The 15,362-nt window shown below is 50.5% G+C and overlaps 2 protein-coding genes across 2 annotated transcripts; both read right to left on the bottom strand.

The window, feature by feature from the left end:
- Positions 1-9,416: 9,416 nt before the first annotated feature.
- Positions 9,417-11,349, bottom strand: B0H65DRAFT_498857 (heterokaryon incompatibility protein-domain-containing protein; the record flags this gene model as incomplete). Its single annotated transcript, XM_062827820.1, has 3 exons — positions 11,336-11,349; positions 10,769-11,278; positions 9,417-10,713 (listed from the first exon to the last, which is right to left on the bottom strand). Coding segments are annotated over exons 2-3 (1,785 nt in total), but the record flags the coding sequence as incomplete, so codon positions are not given.
- Positions 11,350-13,525: 2,176 nt separating this feature from the next.
- On the bottom strand, positions 13,526-15,362 carry B0H65DRAFT_272666 (S-adenosyl-L-methionine-dependent methyltransferase). The gene is made up of 2 exons (XM_062822762.1): positions 14,815-15,362; positions 13,526-14,736 (listed from the first exon to the last, which is right to left on the bottom strand). Exons 1-2 carry the CDS (start codon positions 15,096-15,098, stop codon positions 13,662-13,664), a joined length of 1,359 nt encoding a protein of 452 aa, XP_062679772.1. The 5' UTR covers positions 15,099-15,362; the 3' UTR covers positions 13,526-13,661.

Here is a 15,362-nt window from a genome sequence, read left to right on the forward strand (position 1 = left end):
CAGATGGCAGGAGAATAATTCCCGGCACTTCCATAAACTCGATCCATTGATCATCAAACATAGCATCCGCTACCTTCGAGACAAAACGCTGAGACAAAACGATCATCCTCGAGTGCCTCACTATGTCACCTCAGTCAAGACGTTCCTTCCTCAAAGCTACGATACGCTCGTGGTTCCAGACGCGTTCCAAGCGACAGGGAAATGCGGAGAATAGGGAAGGTTCTAAGGACCAAGGGCAGTCTTGCCCTACACAGCACATCCCCGTCACTACCTCTACGTCTTCCCTCCCCCTCCCGTCCGCTCTGGCTACTGGTTCTACCGATGTAGAGACGTCCACCTCACGACTCCCAGTCACTCCGGCTACCGGTTCCATCAACATGGAGACGTCCAGTTCACGGCCCCCAGCCGCTCCGGCTACCAATCCCACCAACACAGAGACGTCCGCCAGCGCAGATGACACTACTACCAGCTTACCCGTGCAACTCTGGGACCGTGCCTACAATGAACTCAAAAAAGAAGAGGCCGAATTGGTGGACGCATATGAGAAGATACTGTCCCGACAGCTACAAAGTGGCTCCAACTCAATGGTGTTCGAGTCTCAGCCGAACATCATCGCCCAAAACAACTCGGACAGGCGCTGCCAAATGACTCAGCTTATCAATGCCGGCCTAGCCAAGACTGAGAGAGAGGCCAAAGTGAAAGAGAGCTGTGGCGAAGTCGTGGACGTTGTTCTATCCGCCAAGAACATTATAAGTGCGGCAATCCAGACCGTGCCCCAAGCCGCGCTCGCTTGGACCGGCATTTGTATCGTTTTAGAGGTACGTTTATCTGGAGGATAATATTTCTCATGCTAACTTTTGCAGATGCTTGCCAATCCTGTAAAAGCGACCGAAGCCAACCGCAAAGGGATCGACTACGTTGTTAAGAGAATGGACTGGTATTGGAATTTGTCGACTAGCCTTCTCAGGGATCCCACCAACAACATCAGCGAACTCAATGGAATGAGAGGCGAATTGGAGAACCAAATTGTTGACCTTTACAAAGCGCTCCTCTCTTATCAGATTAAGAGTGTTTGTGCTTATTATCGCAACCGCGGCTTAGTCTTTCTGCGGGATATGATCACGCTTGATGACTGGAAAGCTGATTTGGGGGCTATCCAAGACGCCGAAAACTGCTTCCAAAACGACACCCAAACATACACCAATCAGCAAGTGACGTCTCGTCTCGAGCAGCTCGTTAGCTATGCAATGTCAGAGAAGGACCAGCAATGTCTAAAGCACGTACGCCTTACCGATCCTCGCCACGATAAAACCCGCATCGAACAGACCAAAGGCGGCCTTTTGCAAGACTCGTGTCGTTGGGTCCTCGATAACGCTGACTTTCAGCGATGGCGTGACTACCCGCAGCATCGATTACTATGGATTAAGGGCGACCCCGGCAAAGGGAAGACTATGTTGTTGTGCGGCATTATCAATGAGCTGGATCAAGGCAATACTGCCGACGTGCGCCATTGCAATGTGGCCTACTTCTTCTGCCAGGCTACCGACTCTCGCATCAACAATGCAGCCGCCGTATTGCGCGGCCTGATCTACCTGCTTATCGAGCAGCAGCTATCTGTCCTCTCACACGTGCGGAAGGAGTATGACCGTGCAGGCGAGAATCTCTTCAAAGATGCAAATACGTGGGTCGCCCTATCGAAAATTTTCACCAATATTTTACAAGACTCAAGCCTCCGAACGACCTACCTAATCATTGACGCACTTGATGAGTGTGTTGAAGATCGGTCACAGCTTCTTGACTTAATCGCCCAGCAATCATCTAGATCTTCTCGAGTCAAGTGGATTGTTTCGAGTCGTAATTGGCCGCAAATCAAGGAACAATTGGAGATAGCTACGGCCAACTTGAAGGTCTCCCTGGAGCTAAATGCGGAATCCGTCGCGGCAGCTGTCAATGCATTCATCCTACACAAGGTGAACCAACTAGAAAGGCTGAAGAAGTACAATCTAACTACGAAAAAGGTCGTTCAGGACTATTTGCGCTCCAACGCGCAGGATACGTTTCTCTGGGTGGCGTTAGTCTGCCAAGCGCTTGCAGGTCCGGAGGTTAAGAAATGGAATACCGAAGAGATCCTACGCAAGTTTCCACCCGGACTGGATGCTCTATACGCGCGGATGAAACAGGATATAAGCCTATCCCACCATTCTGATCTCTGCAAGCGCGTGCTTGCCGTTGCCGCCATTGTTTGTCGACCAATTAGCCTTCAAGAACTAACTACTCTCGTCGAGATGCCCAATATCATTTACCATGATCTCGAATCTCTAGAAGAGATTATAAGGCTTTGCGGTTCATTTCTAACGATACGAGAACGAACTATTTATTTTGTCCACCAATCAGCCAAGGAGTTTCTATTGGGCAATGGTTCTGATAAAGCTAGTAACCAAGCTTCTCAGGAGAACTGGATCTTTCCTTCTGGGAAAGAAGATGTGAATTATACCATCTTCTTGGGGTCACTTAAAGCCATGTCTACAGTATTGCGACGCGATATATACGACTTAAGCGCACTGGGATTTCCGAGCGACAAGGCCCAAGTACCGGATCCGGACCCGCTAGCGACGGTGCGGTACTCGTGCGTCTACTGGGTTAATCACTTGTGTGACTCGGTTTCTGGCACGAATACAAAACGGCATGATTGTTTACAGGATAACGGGGTTGTCTATACATTCCTCAAGACGAAGTACCTTTACTGGCTGGAAGCTCTAAGTCTACTCCAAGCTATGCCTGCGGGCGTTGTTGCTATTAGAAAGCTCGAGGGCCTGCTAGTAAGTATAAGTCTAACTCCGCCTTAGGAACTTGGTCTAACTAAAGATATAGGGAGGTAATGATCAGTCGCAGTTATCAAAGCTTGTTTGGGATGCTTACCGGTTTGCTCTGTCTTATAAGTCAATAATAGAGCAAGCTCCACTTCAAGCATATATATCAGCGCTTGTATTTGCTCCACACGGTAGCTTGATAAAGAGGAATTTCAGGGCAGAAGAACCTGAATGGATTCGAACTAAGCCGGCTGTAGAATTGGATTGGAATGCATGCCTCCAGACCCTAGAAGGCCATAGCGGGCCCGTTCGCTCAGTGGCATTTTCGCCTGATGGCCAGCGGCTTGCGTCCGGGTCGTGGGACAAAACGATCAAGATCTGGGATCCGGCGTCGGGGAGCTGCCTCCAGACCCTAGAAGGCCATAGCGACCTCGTTTTCTCAGTGGCATTCTCGCCTGATGGCCAGCGGCTTGCGTCCGGGTCGTCGGACAATACGATCAAGATCTGGGATCCGGCGTCGGGGAGCTGCCTCCAGACCCTAGAAGGCCATAGCAGGGTCGTTGCCTTAGTAGCATTCTCGCCTGATGACCAGCGGCTTGCGTCCGGTTCGTGGGACAAAACGATCAAGATCTGGGATCCGGCGTCGGGGAGTTGCCTCCAGACCCTAGAAGGCCATAGTGACCTCGTTGCCTCAGTAGCATTCTCGCCTGATAGCCAGCAGCTTGCGTCCGGTTCGGCGGACAAAACGATCAAGATCTGGGATCCGGCGTCGGGGAGCTGCCTCCAGACCCTAGAAGGCCATAGTGACCTCGTTGCCTCAGTAGCATTCTCGCCTGATGACCAGCGGCTTGCGTCCGGTTCGTGGGACAAAACGATCAAGATCTGGGATCCGGCGTCGGGGAGCTGCCTCCAGACCCTAGAAGGCCATAGCGACCTCGTTTTCTCAGTGGCATTCTCGCCTGATGGCCAGCGGCTTGCGTCTGGTTCGTGGGACCAAACGATCAAGATCTGGGATCCGGCGTCGGGGAGCTGCCTCCAGACCCTAGGAGGCCATAGCAGGTCCGTTACCTCAGTGGCATTCTCGCCTGATGGCCAGCGGCTTGCGTCCGGGTCGTCGGACAATACGATCAAGATCTGGGATCCGGCGTCGGGGAGCTACCTCCAGACCCTAGAAGGCCATAGCGGGTCCGTTGCCTCAGTAGCATTCTCGCCTGATGGCCAGCGGCTTGCATCCGGTTCGTCGGACCACACGATCAAGATCTGGGATCCGGCGTCGGGGAACTGCCTCCAAACGATTAATACTAGTACTATGATGACCCATATATCGTTTGACGATACTAATCGCTACCTACGTACCAACCTTGGACGTATTAAAATAGATACAGAAACTACCGAAAGCCAAGTTGTACTAGATAATCCAAAGAGCCATGGCTATGGCTTGGAACATGGTAGTTCTTGGATTACTTGCAATGGCCAGAACGTACTCTGGCTGCCACCGAATTACCGACCGTTCGATTCTGACTTCCAGGAACGGATGATATCCATCGGCAGCGAATCGGGACGGGTTTGGTTTATTGGTTTCTCGCAAGACATATAATGTATTCCTTGTCTTTCTTCATTCCTTTCCCTTTGTTTCATTTTTCTAGCATGCCACCAGAAGGGTCTGGGAGGATAGGCAAATTTATAGGAATTTTGTAAATTCTAGTAACTTCTATTAATTTCAAGATGACGTATTCCATTACGAAGAAGCAAGACTATTCCATCCCTTAACTCTCCTTTTGCGGGTGCCTGTGCGGTCCAGATGCCACGGGATTAACCCGTGACTGCCCAGTCATGGCCAAGCTTGGTATAATGGTATAGGCCTCGATTCTCCTCAATCGGATAAGTGGTCTCTTCCTTGGTGGTGCTTGGGTGAGCCAACACACTTGCAGTAGCTTCGTCACAGCTACATGGTCTTAGTTTGGATGCAGGGAATCGCGGCTTAACCTGTGGCTTTATACCACTGACTAGGTGTTGAAGGTACTCTAAGACTGACTTCACACTAGGTAGTAATTCGGTTCGTATGAGTGACGAAATGCAATCCCTCTTTCTGGATTAACTATGCTGACTGATGGGAAGAAGCTCAGTCTTGTGAATGGTCGTCACTCCACTCCGGCATTTCCAGCTCAGAATTCCACCTGCGGCTTTGAACTTGGTTGTGATAACCCGGAATAGGGCAACGAGTTCTACAACTTTACGCCCCTACCGCTGAAGGATGAAGACGAAGATTTGAAAAGGCTAATACTAAGATAGAGGAGCTCCAACCCATTGGTAGGTAGCTCCGTCCTCGCAAGGTCCCTGGTCAAAGTACAATCAATGGAAAATGTCACGCGGCGCAGGCAAGCACTAAGATAGGACTTTGATTGTTGTGCGAGTAACAGGCTCAGGATTATTCTAGCTTAGGATCGTTCTGGCTCAGAATCGCTCTAGTTTAGAATTCTTCTACCCTAGGATCGTTCTAGTATTTGGGATCGTTTTCTTATAGAATTGTTCTAGTGTCTGGGATCGCTCTAGCTCAAGATCGTTCTAGTATAGGATTGTTCTAGTTTCTTGGATGGTTCTAGCTCAGGATCGTTCTAGTGTCTGGGATCGTTCTGACTTCGGATTGTTGTTCGTTGTTCGTTCTACCCTAGGATCGTTCTAGCATACTGCTCTAGAGAGCATTTTACTTATTGGTTAGATCCCAATGACAGTTAGATGGTTCAAGTCCCTGGGCTTGGCTCTAGAATCTTTACCAGGCGGTTTAGGGTGGAACCTCGCGCAGCCGTAGGAGGGAAAGGGACTCCTTGATGTAGCCCACCTCTGAAATCTCGGTGGTGAAGGCGAGGGATAGTTTGATATAGTTCTAGAGAGCTTTTTAATCATCGGTTCGAGGAATAGTTGATTCTGCGGGTTTAGAATTACTGTGACCGTTGTGTGGAGGTAGAGGCTGGCTCGCGGGCTCCGGAACGGCATATACTTGGTGGCCGCCGGCGGCGCAGACGGCGGTCCAGACGGGTATAAGTGAAGCTCTAGATATAAGAGTAGAGGTATTATCCAAGGCGCTTTACCAAATGCCAAAATATAGAACTCACCCGCCCAAATCCACCAATGGTGGCCATCAACGGAAAGCTGAAATCACAAGACCGCGGCTCGTTGAGCAACATCCTCATATAGCTTCACAAGTGTCTTTGCCATCCACTCGTCCATAGGGGCAGCCAGTCGATTGAAGACCGGAACCCATTACTAGAAGTCACAAAGCGGAACCTTATCGAGGCATCCTCTAAGCTTCTAAGGGTAAGCAATCGATAATCAGGAAGAAGTACAGAGTCCGCCCTCGGCAACACTGGAGTAATTAGGGTTAGAATTGTATTTTTGGATATCCGGGATTTCAGTAGCGGTTTAGTAGTGTCCGTTCTATAGTGGCGCGGTTCGTAAAATCTGAACCGTTCCGATGCCATACGGCAGCGCTGCCTAGCACCTACGATGGAGCTCTTCGGCTCAGGTGCTCGCCCGTGTAGTGGCAGACCTTTCTGGGTCTGACATGGCCACCCCTCTTGTAGGTTTCTGTCCCAGAAACCTCCTTGGCCGAACCCCCTCACTTTTTTCGGCCGTCGTCTCCCCCCAGCCTGGCCCGTGCTACCGCCCGTCGTGCTCCACTCCGCCGTCCTTGCCCGGCCGTCATGAGGGCAATAGTTAGGCATGCCATTGCGGCCCCTCAGAAGCTTGAAGTCCTGCTCCATCATCTTGTCGCCTGAGAGTAGATGATCGAGTAGGCGTGTAGGCAGTGTCAGGGCTAGTGAAGGAAGGTAGATTGAGGTGCCTACAGACGGAGCGCTCACGCAGGGGAACCAAACAGATAGTAGGGGTTTAATGGGAATTGCATTACCGCATATTTTCTCAAACTGAGTATAAGAAGAACGGCAGAATATATATCTATTTAAAGCCTTCGAGCTCAGCGTCATAATTAATAACTAATATTTACGAAGCTATATAAGGATGTTGCTGAACGAACTGCGGTCCTCACCCGGTCCAGGCGCACTCGCCCAACTCAACCATCAAGGTATGTCATCATGTCGTTGATAGCATAGGCCAACTAACTAATTAAATCTATATCTAGATACCCAAGACCTCAGTTTTTAGGCCTCCTTTCTTCATTCCTTCAGTCTTGTAAATCCACGATTCCCTGCCGCACGTCAAACCCCGCATCCACGACATAATATCGACCATCTGGGACCCGAACAGATCGACCGAAAGGTTGAGCACAAAGCGAGGCGTTGTTGCTAGAGCTCTCCGCGCCTGCCAGAACATACGAGAAGGTTCTGTCACTTTTGACTGCTGCAAATACATTCTGTGTAATATTGCTATTGTGGTCCCTCCAGCGTTACTATTGAAATATACGACGACCAGGGGGACTCCCAATACGATAGGAAGCAATAGGGAGTAAACAATAAAAATTGGGGAGTAAACCAAGATCAATTCTTGTAGGAGGAAAGATTGTGAAAGGCTGACTCGAGGTGGAGTTGTCCTCCAAGCCTACCTCTTAGGATGCAAGGCTGAGTAGCTTAACAACCGCCTCATGCCCATTCTTCCCATTCTCTTCCGCCATATGCAGCGCTGTCTGTCCATCCTTATCCTTAGCACCTGCGTCAACCTTGCCAGTATCGAGAAGCAGCTTAACAACTGCTTCACGCCCATACGCTGCAGCTGAATGCAGCGCTGTCCGTCCATCCTTATCCTTAGGATCTGCGTCAACTTTGCCAGTATCGAGAAGCAGCTTAACAACCGCCTCATGCCCATTCTCTGCCGCCATATACAGCGCTGTCTGTCCATTCCAGCCCTGAGGATCTGCGTCAACCTTGCCAGTATCGAGAAGTAGCTTAACAACCGCCTCATGCCCATTCACTGCCGCCCTATGCAGCGCTGTCTCTCTATTCCAGCCCTGAGGATATGTGCTAACCTTGCCAGTATCGAGAAGCAGCTTAACAACCGCCTCATGCCCATTCTCTGCCGCCATATATAGCGCTGTCTGTCCATTCCAGCCCTGAGGATCTGCGTCAACCTTGCCAGTATCGAGAAGTCGCTTAACAACCGCCTCATGCCCATTCACTGCCGCCAAATGCAGCGCTGTCCATCCATCCTGGTCCTGAGCACCTGCGTTAACCTTGCCAGTATGGAGAAGCAGCTTAACAACCGCCTCATGCCCATTCTCTGCCGCCATATGCAGCGCTGTCCGTCCATTCCAGCCCTGAGGATCTGCGTCAACCTTGCCAGTATCGAGAAGTAGCTTAACAACCGCCTCATGCCCATTCTCTGCCGCCATATGCAGCGCTGTCCGTCCATCCTTATCCTTAGGATCTGCGTCAACCTTGCCAGTATCGAGAAGTAGCTTAACAACTGCCTCATGCCCATTCTTTGCTGCCATATACAGCGCTGTCCATCCATCCCGGTCCTGAGCACCTGCGTTAACCTTGCCAGTATCGAGAAGCAGCTTAACAACCGCCTCATGCCCATTCTTTGCCGCCATATACAGCGCTGTCTGTGTATACCCGTCCTGAAGATCTGCGTCAACCTTGCCAGTATCGAGAAGTAGCTTAACAACCGCCTCATGCCCATTCTCTGCCGCCATATACAGCGCTGTCTGTCCATTCCAGCCCTGAGGATCTGCGTCAACCTTGCCAGTATCGAGAAGTAGCTTAACAACCGCCTCATGCCCATTCCCTGCCGCCATATGCAGCGCTTCCCATCCATTCCAGCCCTGAGGATATACGTCAACCTTGCCAGTATCGAGAAGCAGCTTAACAACCCCTTCATGCCCATACTTTGCCGCCATATGTAGCGCTGTCCATCTATTCCGCCTGTTAGGATATACGTGAACCTTGCCAGCATCGAGAAACAGCTTAACAACCCCTTCATGCCCATTCTTTACCGCCATCTCTAGCGCTGTCCGTCCATCCTGGTCCTGAAGATCTGCATCAACCTTGCCAGTATCGAGAAGCAGCTTAACAACCGCCTCATGCCCATTCCCTGCCGCCCTATGCAGCGCTGTCTCTCTATTCCAGCCCTGAGGATATGTGCTAACCTTGCCAGTATTGAGAAGCAGCTTAACAACCGCCTCATGCCCATTCTCTGCCGCCATATACAGCGCTGTCCGTCCATCCTTATCCTCAGGATCTGCGTCAACCTTGCCAGTATCGAGAAGCAGCTTAACAACCGCCTCATGCCCATTCTTTGCCGCCATATACAGCGCTGTCCGTCCATCCTGGTCCTGAAGATCTGCATCAACCTTGCCAGTATCGAGAAGCAGCTTAACAACCGCCTCATGCCCATTCTCTGCCGCCATATACAGCGCTGTCCGTCCATCCTGGTCCTGAAGATCTGCGTTAACCTTGCCAGTATTGAGAAGCAGCTTAACAACCGCCTCATGCCCATTCTCTGCCGCCATATACAGCGCTGTCCGTCCATCCTGGTCCTGAAGATCTGCGTCAACCTTGCCAGTATGGAGAAGCAGCTTAACAACCGCCTCATGCCCATTCTCTGCCGCCATATACAGCGCTGTCCGTCCATCCTGGTCCTGAGGATCTGCATCAACCTTGCCAGTATCGAGAAGCAGCTTAACGATCGCTTTATAGCCTTTTTGCGCCGCAAACCACCGCGCTGTCCGTAGCTCCTCCCTATGCAAGTTGACCTTGCCGGTGTTGAGAAGCAATTTTACGACCGTCTCATGCCCGTTTCCTGCCGCCAAGCATAGAAGCGTCCATTGGCCCTTGTCCTCAATAAGCTGATTCACCATTGTTTCCTTTGCATCTTCCTGTTCTGAATCCTCGGAACCTACGCAAGTCTTTTTTAGGTTGCTCATGCTCCTCAATGCCCTTTCAAGAACCGCCGTTTCTTCCCGAAGATTCTTCACTGCAACTTCATACTGTTTCACCTCTTGTAATGCCAATCTGACATTCCGTATCCTAGTCGCCACATTTCGACAACCTTCTAACTCTGTCTTTGAATGCTCTGGAATGCTTGCAAAGTAGTCGTAGTTGTTTTTATCTTGCTGCTTGTTTGCATTTATATCCCAATCCCAGATAAGTCGAAAGTTGTGTGGAAAGACTGTTATCGGTTGTAAAAGTTCTGACCACTTGATATCTCCGGTCGTAGCTTGTGAATCGCCTGCTGGGGAAACTGCAATCATTATAACCGCCCAGTGATCGTTGTATGACCTGAGGATCGTGGGTCTCGACGCTCCTTGAAGAAGGCAGACGACATCTCCTTTTTGGACGGATTTTACCGTGGTCGGGAGGGTCCAGCAAGAACCCCATGCTTCCTTCACGCAAATATAGCTGAGGACATTACTCCAAGTAATGGCCACATCTTGTCTGTCTTCCCAAGTAGCATTTCTCTTGACCGAGGACACTTCGCCAAGAATGCAGCCCTTGCCCTCAATGACGGCATTCTCCTTATCGTCCGAAAGGCCTACTACAGAGACCAATTCAGATAGGAAGAAGTGGATGAGTTTGTTGAAGAGTTGTTTCCACGAAATCTTGTAGTCGGCGAATAATCCTGCTGCGGTTGGATTATCAGAGCTCATACCAAGTAAGGCATATACTTTATCGCGACGATCTGTAGCTTCGCGGGTGTGGTACATCTCTATCAATTCACCCAGAGGGCGTATGTCAAGAGAAAAGTTGTCTGACTGACTGGTCGCGTATTTGGGCCGGAAGATTGCACCCCTTATAAGGTAGGTTACCGAAAGGATTCGAGCCTGCAGGTCTGCGGGGAGTTCATTAGACAGGTTCAATGCATTTAGGCCTGAGCAGAATGCAAATCCGTCAACCTCAGCAGAACCACACTTGATCAGGATATGGCGAGCCGCGGCAACTTCCTGAAGCACCTGCATCAATCTGTCAGTTTCCTTAGTTATAATACTTTGACATTGGTTCCCTTACCCAGATGCGTTGAAACCACGGTCGTTGAAGCAGTGGAAGGATTCCCGCTTTATTGTCTAATCGTCTGGTAGACAGCTCAGCTGCGATGCGTATTTCTTCGAGCGCTTGGTCGCTACCGGCTGCCTCCTCTCCAAGCCAAACAATTACGCGACTTGCTTTAGCGTAGATCTTCGCCATAGATTGAACTTGGTGTCCTTTTTCTTCGTTGTCTCCTTGGTTGATGCAAATGGCATCTATCCATATAGTTCGTTGAATGGAGTGATCTCGAAGATGTAACAGCGCTGCGTAAAGGTTTTTCCCGACGGCCAAGTTGCACCCGTCTATAAAGATGGAACAAGGCTTGTCCTCAGACCCCCATACGTAGGATAAGGCTTCGTACGGACGAGTGCCTTTTGAGTCCAATGCGGTGCAGAAGAGCTGACAGTGTATTGCAGCGTCCTCGTTTTTAGACGGCAATAGTTGAAGCAAGCGAATATGGCCACGTGACATGGGAACGTTATAATACAGATTCTTTACAGATGTTAGCGTTATTATGAAATGTCGTAAGGGGAAAAGAATTGAGCCTACTTCCACCTGCTTCGTGTTATCCACGCCGGCGGACGTCTCTGTACCGTCAGAACTGGTAGCTGGAGCGGCTGGGAGCCGGGGGGCGGGCATACGGGTAGCGGACATAGCGGTGGCGGCGGGGATTTGTTGCAGAGGTGCAGGGCGAGACTGCTCTTGGCCCTTATCGTCTTCCCAACCCTCCGTATTGTGCAGTCGTTGAGACATCGTAGCTTTAGGGAACGAAGGTCTTGAATGAGGCGACGTAGATGAGGCATTCGAGGATGATCGTGTTGTCCTAGAGGCAGCGAATGTTATACAGTTGACGATCAATGGATTGAGTTTGTAAAAATCCTTGATATTCCTCTATCCTGCCCCCAAGGACAAAATAAAAAGAAACTAGAGCACTATGTTTTCTTAAGGCCATGAGGCGTTGTGTTGAGTCTGTTTTTGTTTCACCATGTCAAGCGTAAGATGGCTGGCGGCTTCCTCCCAACTACATGCCAATGGCCTGAAGGACATTTCTTTTCTAGAGGCTGGGCATTCTGGACCTAGAGACTTCAGGGTGCCAATCAATAACTCGACTTGGGCGAGGGTCGTAGCTTTCTGTCACGGGGTCTACAGGGTTGGCAATAGTGTACCAGCAGCGGCCTGGTAGCTTGTACCACTTATGGGGGCGTGGCGCAGGTAGGGCTGTAAATCCGAGTGGAACCAGCAAATTGAAGTAGAGCCTAGGCTGCTAGTGCTGTCAACAACCAAGCTGTTGCGATAACCAGTATCCTTAAGCGGACAATGCATTGATGCCTTACTTTTCATTTCCTTTGGGACCTATGGGCGCATGGAACCGACGCCAAGCGGCAATCGCACCGACAGTAAGACATAAAGCAGCTGTTCATAGTGCCAAAGAAATGCTTTCGTTAAAGTCCAAAGTTCAGCTACCAGAAGAGGAGCTTGTACGGCCGCGACTGAGAATTGTGCTAGTATACCCATACCACGGATATTGCGCTTTGACAAACGTTAACGGGGCTAGCCGCAGTGTCAGGACGGTCAACTTTTCTCGTAATCCGCCCAATTATATTCATCTTTTTAGCGCCGCCTCCCCACTTACCATAATGCCTCCGTCCGAACGATATGGATATGGGAGGTGGTTGTTCAGTTTTTGGACCCTACCACGTGATTAAAAGACCCGGTTCATATCCTTCCGACTCTGATAGATAAGCTACCATATCACCTGACTAGTAGTTGGGTCGGTGACGACCAGCGAATCCCAGGTGCTGTATGTTTTTTTTTGACCTTTTTTCATCATTTTCATTTCTTTTGTTCAAGCAAGTCCTATCCATTTCGTCATATCGCCTCTTTGGACTCTCTCTGTATACATATGTCTTTCCGGCCATAGCTTGTCGCCCTTTCGCAAGGCTTTTTTTTCCTTTTCTTTCTCTGGGAATCCAGCAACTGCACCATACGATATAGTATCAAAGCCTCCAAAAACATTTTACTGTGTGACTCTCCTTGCCAACTTAAAATCAACTTGCATCCCCAGTCTCCCAAGTTCTACCAGTCGAGTTGGTTACATCGGGGCAAGACCGGATGTGGAGAAGAATCCGAACGCCGGAGTCGGGTTCCGGAGCATGATCCGGACAAGTGGAGACTTGGGATGTGCTGACCCGCCGGGCTCGATCTAAAAAACGGCCGGCACCCGGAGCCACTGAGCCTTCAGATTACCAGCAGGCGACTGGGGTTTTGATCCCTGGGACGATAGAAGGGCCCCGTTTTATTTTTTCCGAAGGTCACCACTCCATAGTTGCAAGTTTACTTCACTTCGAATAACGCAGGAAGGAGCATCATCACCATGGAGAGAGGGGAGGAACGAGCAACGGAACTTTGTTTATTCTTCACAACCACCCATCGCTCGTTTCGTTTTCCTCGCTGTTCTGCCTTCCTCCGAATCAGCGTCCTGTATTTTCCTCTTAGTTGTTTTATCATCAGTCTTTTAAATATTTGGCGTTACTTTGCACATATCCAGTAGCTTGATGCACCGAACGAAAGCGACATGTAGGTAGGTTGCACTTGAAGACATCCCTCTTATCCTCTCTATCTGGTTGAATTATGTCAGCCATAATCACCATGAATATTTGACAAGGAGTTAGTTCCATGTCTGTCATATAAAGGTTCGCACGCCCGGGTATCTACCTGTATAACCAAGAGGATGTAACAAGCATCCTGTTACTCTGCTTGACATGCTGTTATCCTTTTAATCCACTGCTTCGTCCATTTCCCCTCCTCTTTCCGAGTTTAGCCCGGAGTTTTCCCCGGTTCAAGCGGAGAAAAACCTTCATCCGTTCTTTCGATCTCATCCTTCGGTAATTTTCGAGCGTTGAGACACGGGCCGCGCTTCTTGCCCCGTCGCGTCCGATATAGCCGTCTTCACCGTCTTCACCGACCTAATCGTGCTCTGGTCTCCATCCCGAAGCGTCCCGCTGTCAGACTCCGGTAGTGCTGTCCCCTTGGCCAGCCACTGCTCCTGCGCCGTTGGTTTCCTGGCGACCATGACCCGGAGCTTGACCACAAAGCTGCCCGTCCTCGAGGTGTCCTCGGCAATTGCCCTCGTCTCCTGAGCAATCTGCTTACACATGTCCCGCACCACCTTGGGATCCCAACCCAGACCCTTGGTCAGAGAGCGCAAGCAGCATGCCTCCAGACCTGTGACGACCGTGAACAGCCAGAAGCTCCCGTAACTGCTATTTTCGCGGGAACCGACTCCCATGTCGTACACGGTTTCCTTGACGTCCACGTATCCGAGTTCCTCGAGGAGTTCCTTGCTCATGTGGTCAATCCCGCGCGGCCGCCCTGCCACTCGCGCGGCTTCATGAGTCCCTTTGGCCAACAGGTGTGCGGGTGAGTCTGGCGCGAAGTATGATAGGAAGTTCTCGGAGGTGAAGTGGTCGTCGTAGTCGATAACCTCGATCCAGCCGCCGGGTTTGAGGCAGTTGTACGCCTGCTGGTAGATATAGCGCCAGTCTGAAAAGGCGCCTTCCATGTTCCGGAAATGGACCAGATCGACTGCGTCGGCTGGGCGAATCCACTCGTCCTCGGCGTTCTCGATGTGAAACTCGACGTTGAAGGGGACCTGGTGGGTTGGCTGGATAGGCGCAATATCGGTCCCGAACACCTCGCACTGCGGATACTTTTCCGCCATTCCTATCGCCCATTCACCGATGCCCGTGCCGATGTCAAGGATGTAGCGGGGGTTTTCCAACGGTACCGTGGTCAGCTCGAGGTTGAAGAGCTTGAGGTACACTTGGTGAGCTACGTATTGGCGCGTTTGCTCGGTTTGGTCAACTGGCATGAAGTAGTCGCCACAGTAGGTCCGATCGTGCTCGGTGATGTAGTCGACATCTTCGGCGTATAATGTTCGCGCTGAGTCACTGAAAGAATGGGAGACTGTGAGTACGCCTCTACTGTCACAGATACAGACGTCATTTGGGCAAAATCATTGAACGCACATTGTGGCATCGTCATGCGCAGAGCCAGAGCCAGGCTGATAAGGACGGTCGACTTGGTAGGCAGCCGTCATATTGTGGTAGGCATCCATGGTGTATATCGATACCGTGTCTTCGTTTTCGTCGTCTACCTCGAGCTGAGCAATGGCGGGATTGTCCGTTGTCATTGGAGTGTCTCCTGACGGGCTTTGACTTCCTGCTTGCTGGCCTGTATTCACATTCCCAGCCAAAGGTCTTGGACTTTGGGCTCCATTGGGGCCAGGAGAGGCTCTCTGATTTTGTGGCATTTCTTCTTCCTTTTGTTTTGCTGTTGTTGGTCCTATCCTTCTAGCGAGTGCCTGGTAGTTCTACTGGGTGTGTTTGCTCGTCGCGGCCTTTTATCCATTAGATTCGTTGGTGAATATTGCTGAAATCGCGAACTAGCTGAAGGACCGCATGAGAGGCCGCGTAAAGGGAGAAGACGGCAGTGTTGTAGTCGTTTTCGTTCCCCCCATACAGTAGTTGCTTGATCAAACGAGGGTGTGGAAAGGAGAAACACACAAGGGTTGGGG

Source organism: Neurospora tetraspora, assembly GCF_033439725.1.
Source record: "Neurospora tetraspora strain CBS 560.94 chromosome Unknown B0H65scaffold_6, whole genome shotgun sequence".
Lineage (NCBI taxonomy): Eukaryota > Fungi > Ascomycota > Sordariomycetes > Sordariales > Sordariaceae > Neurospora > Neurospora tetraspora.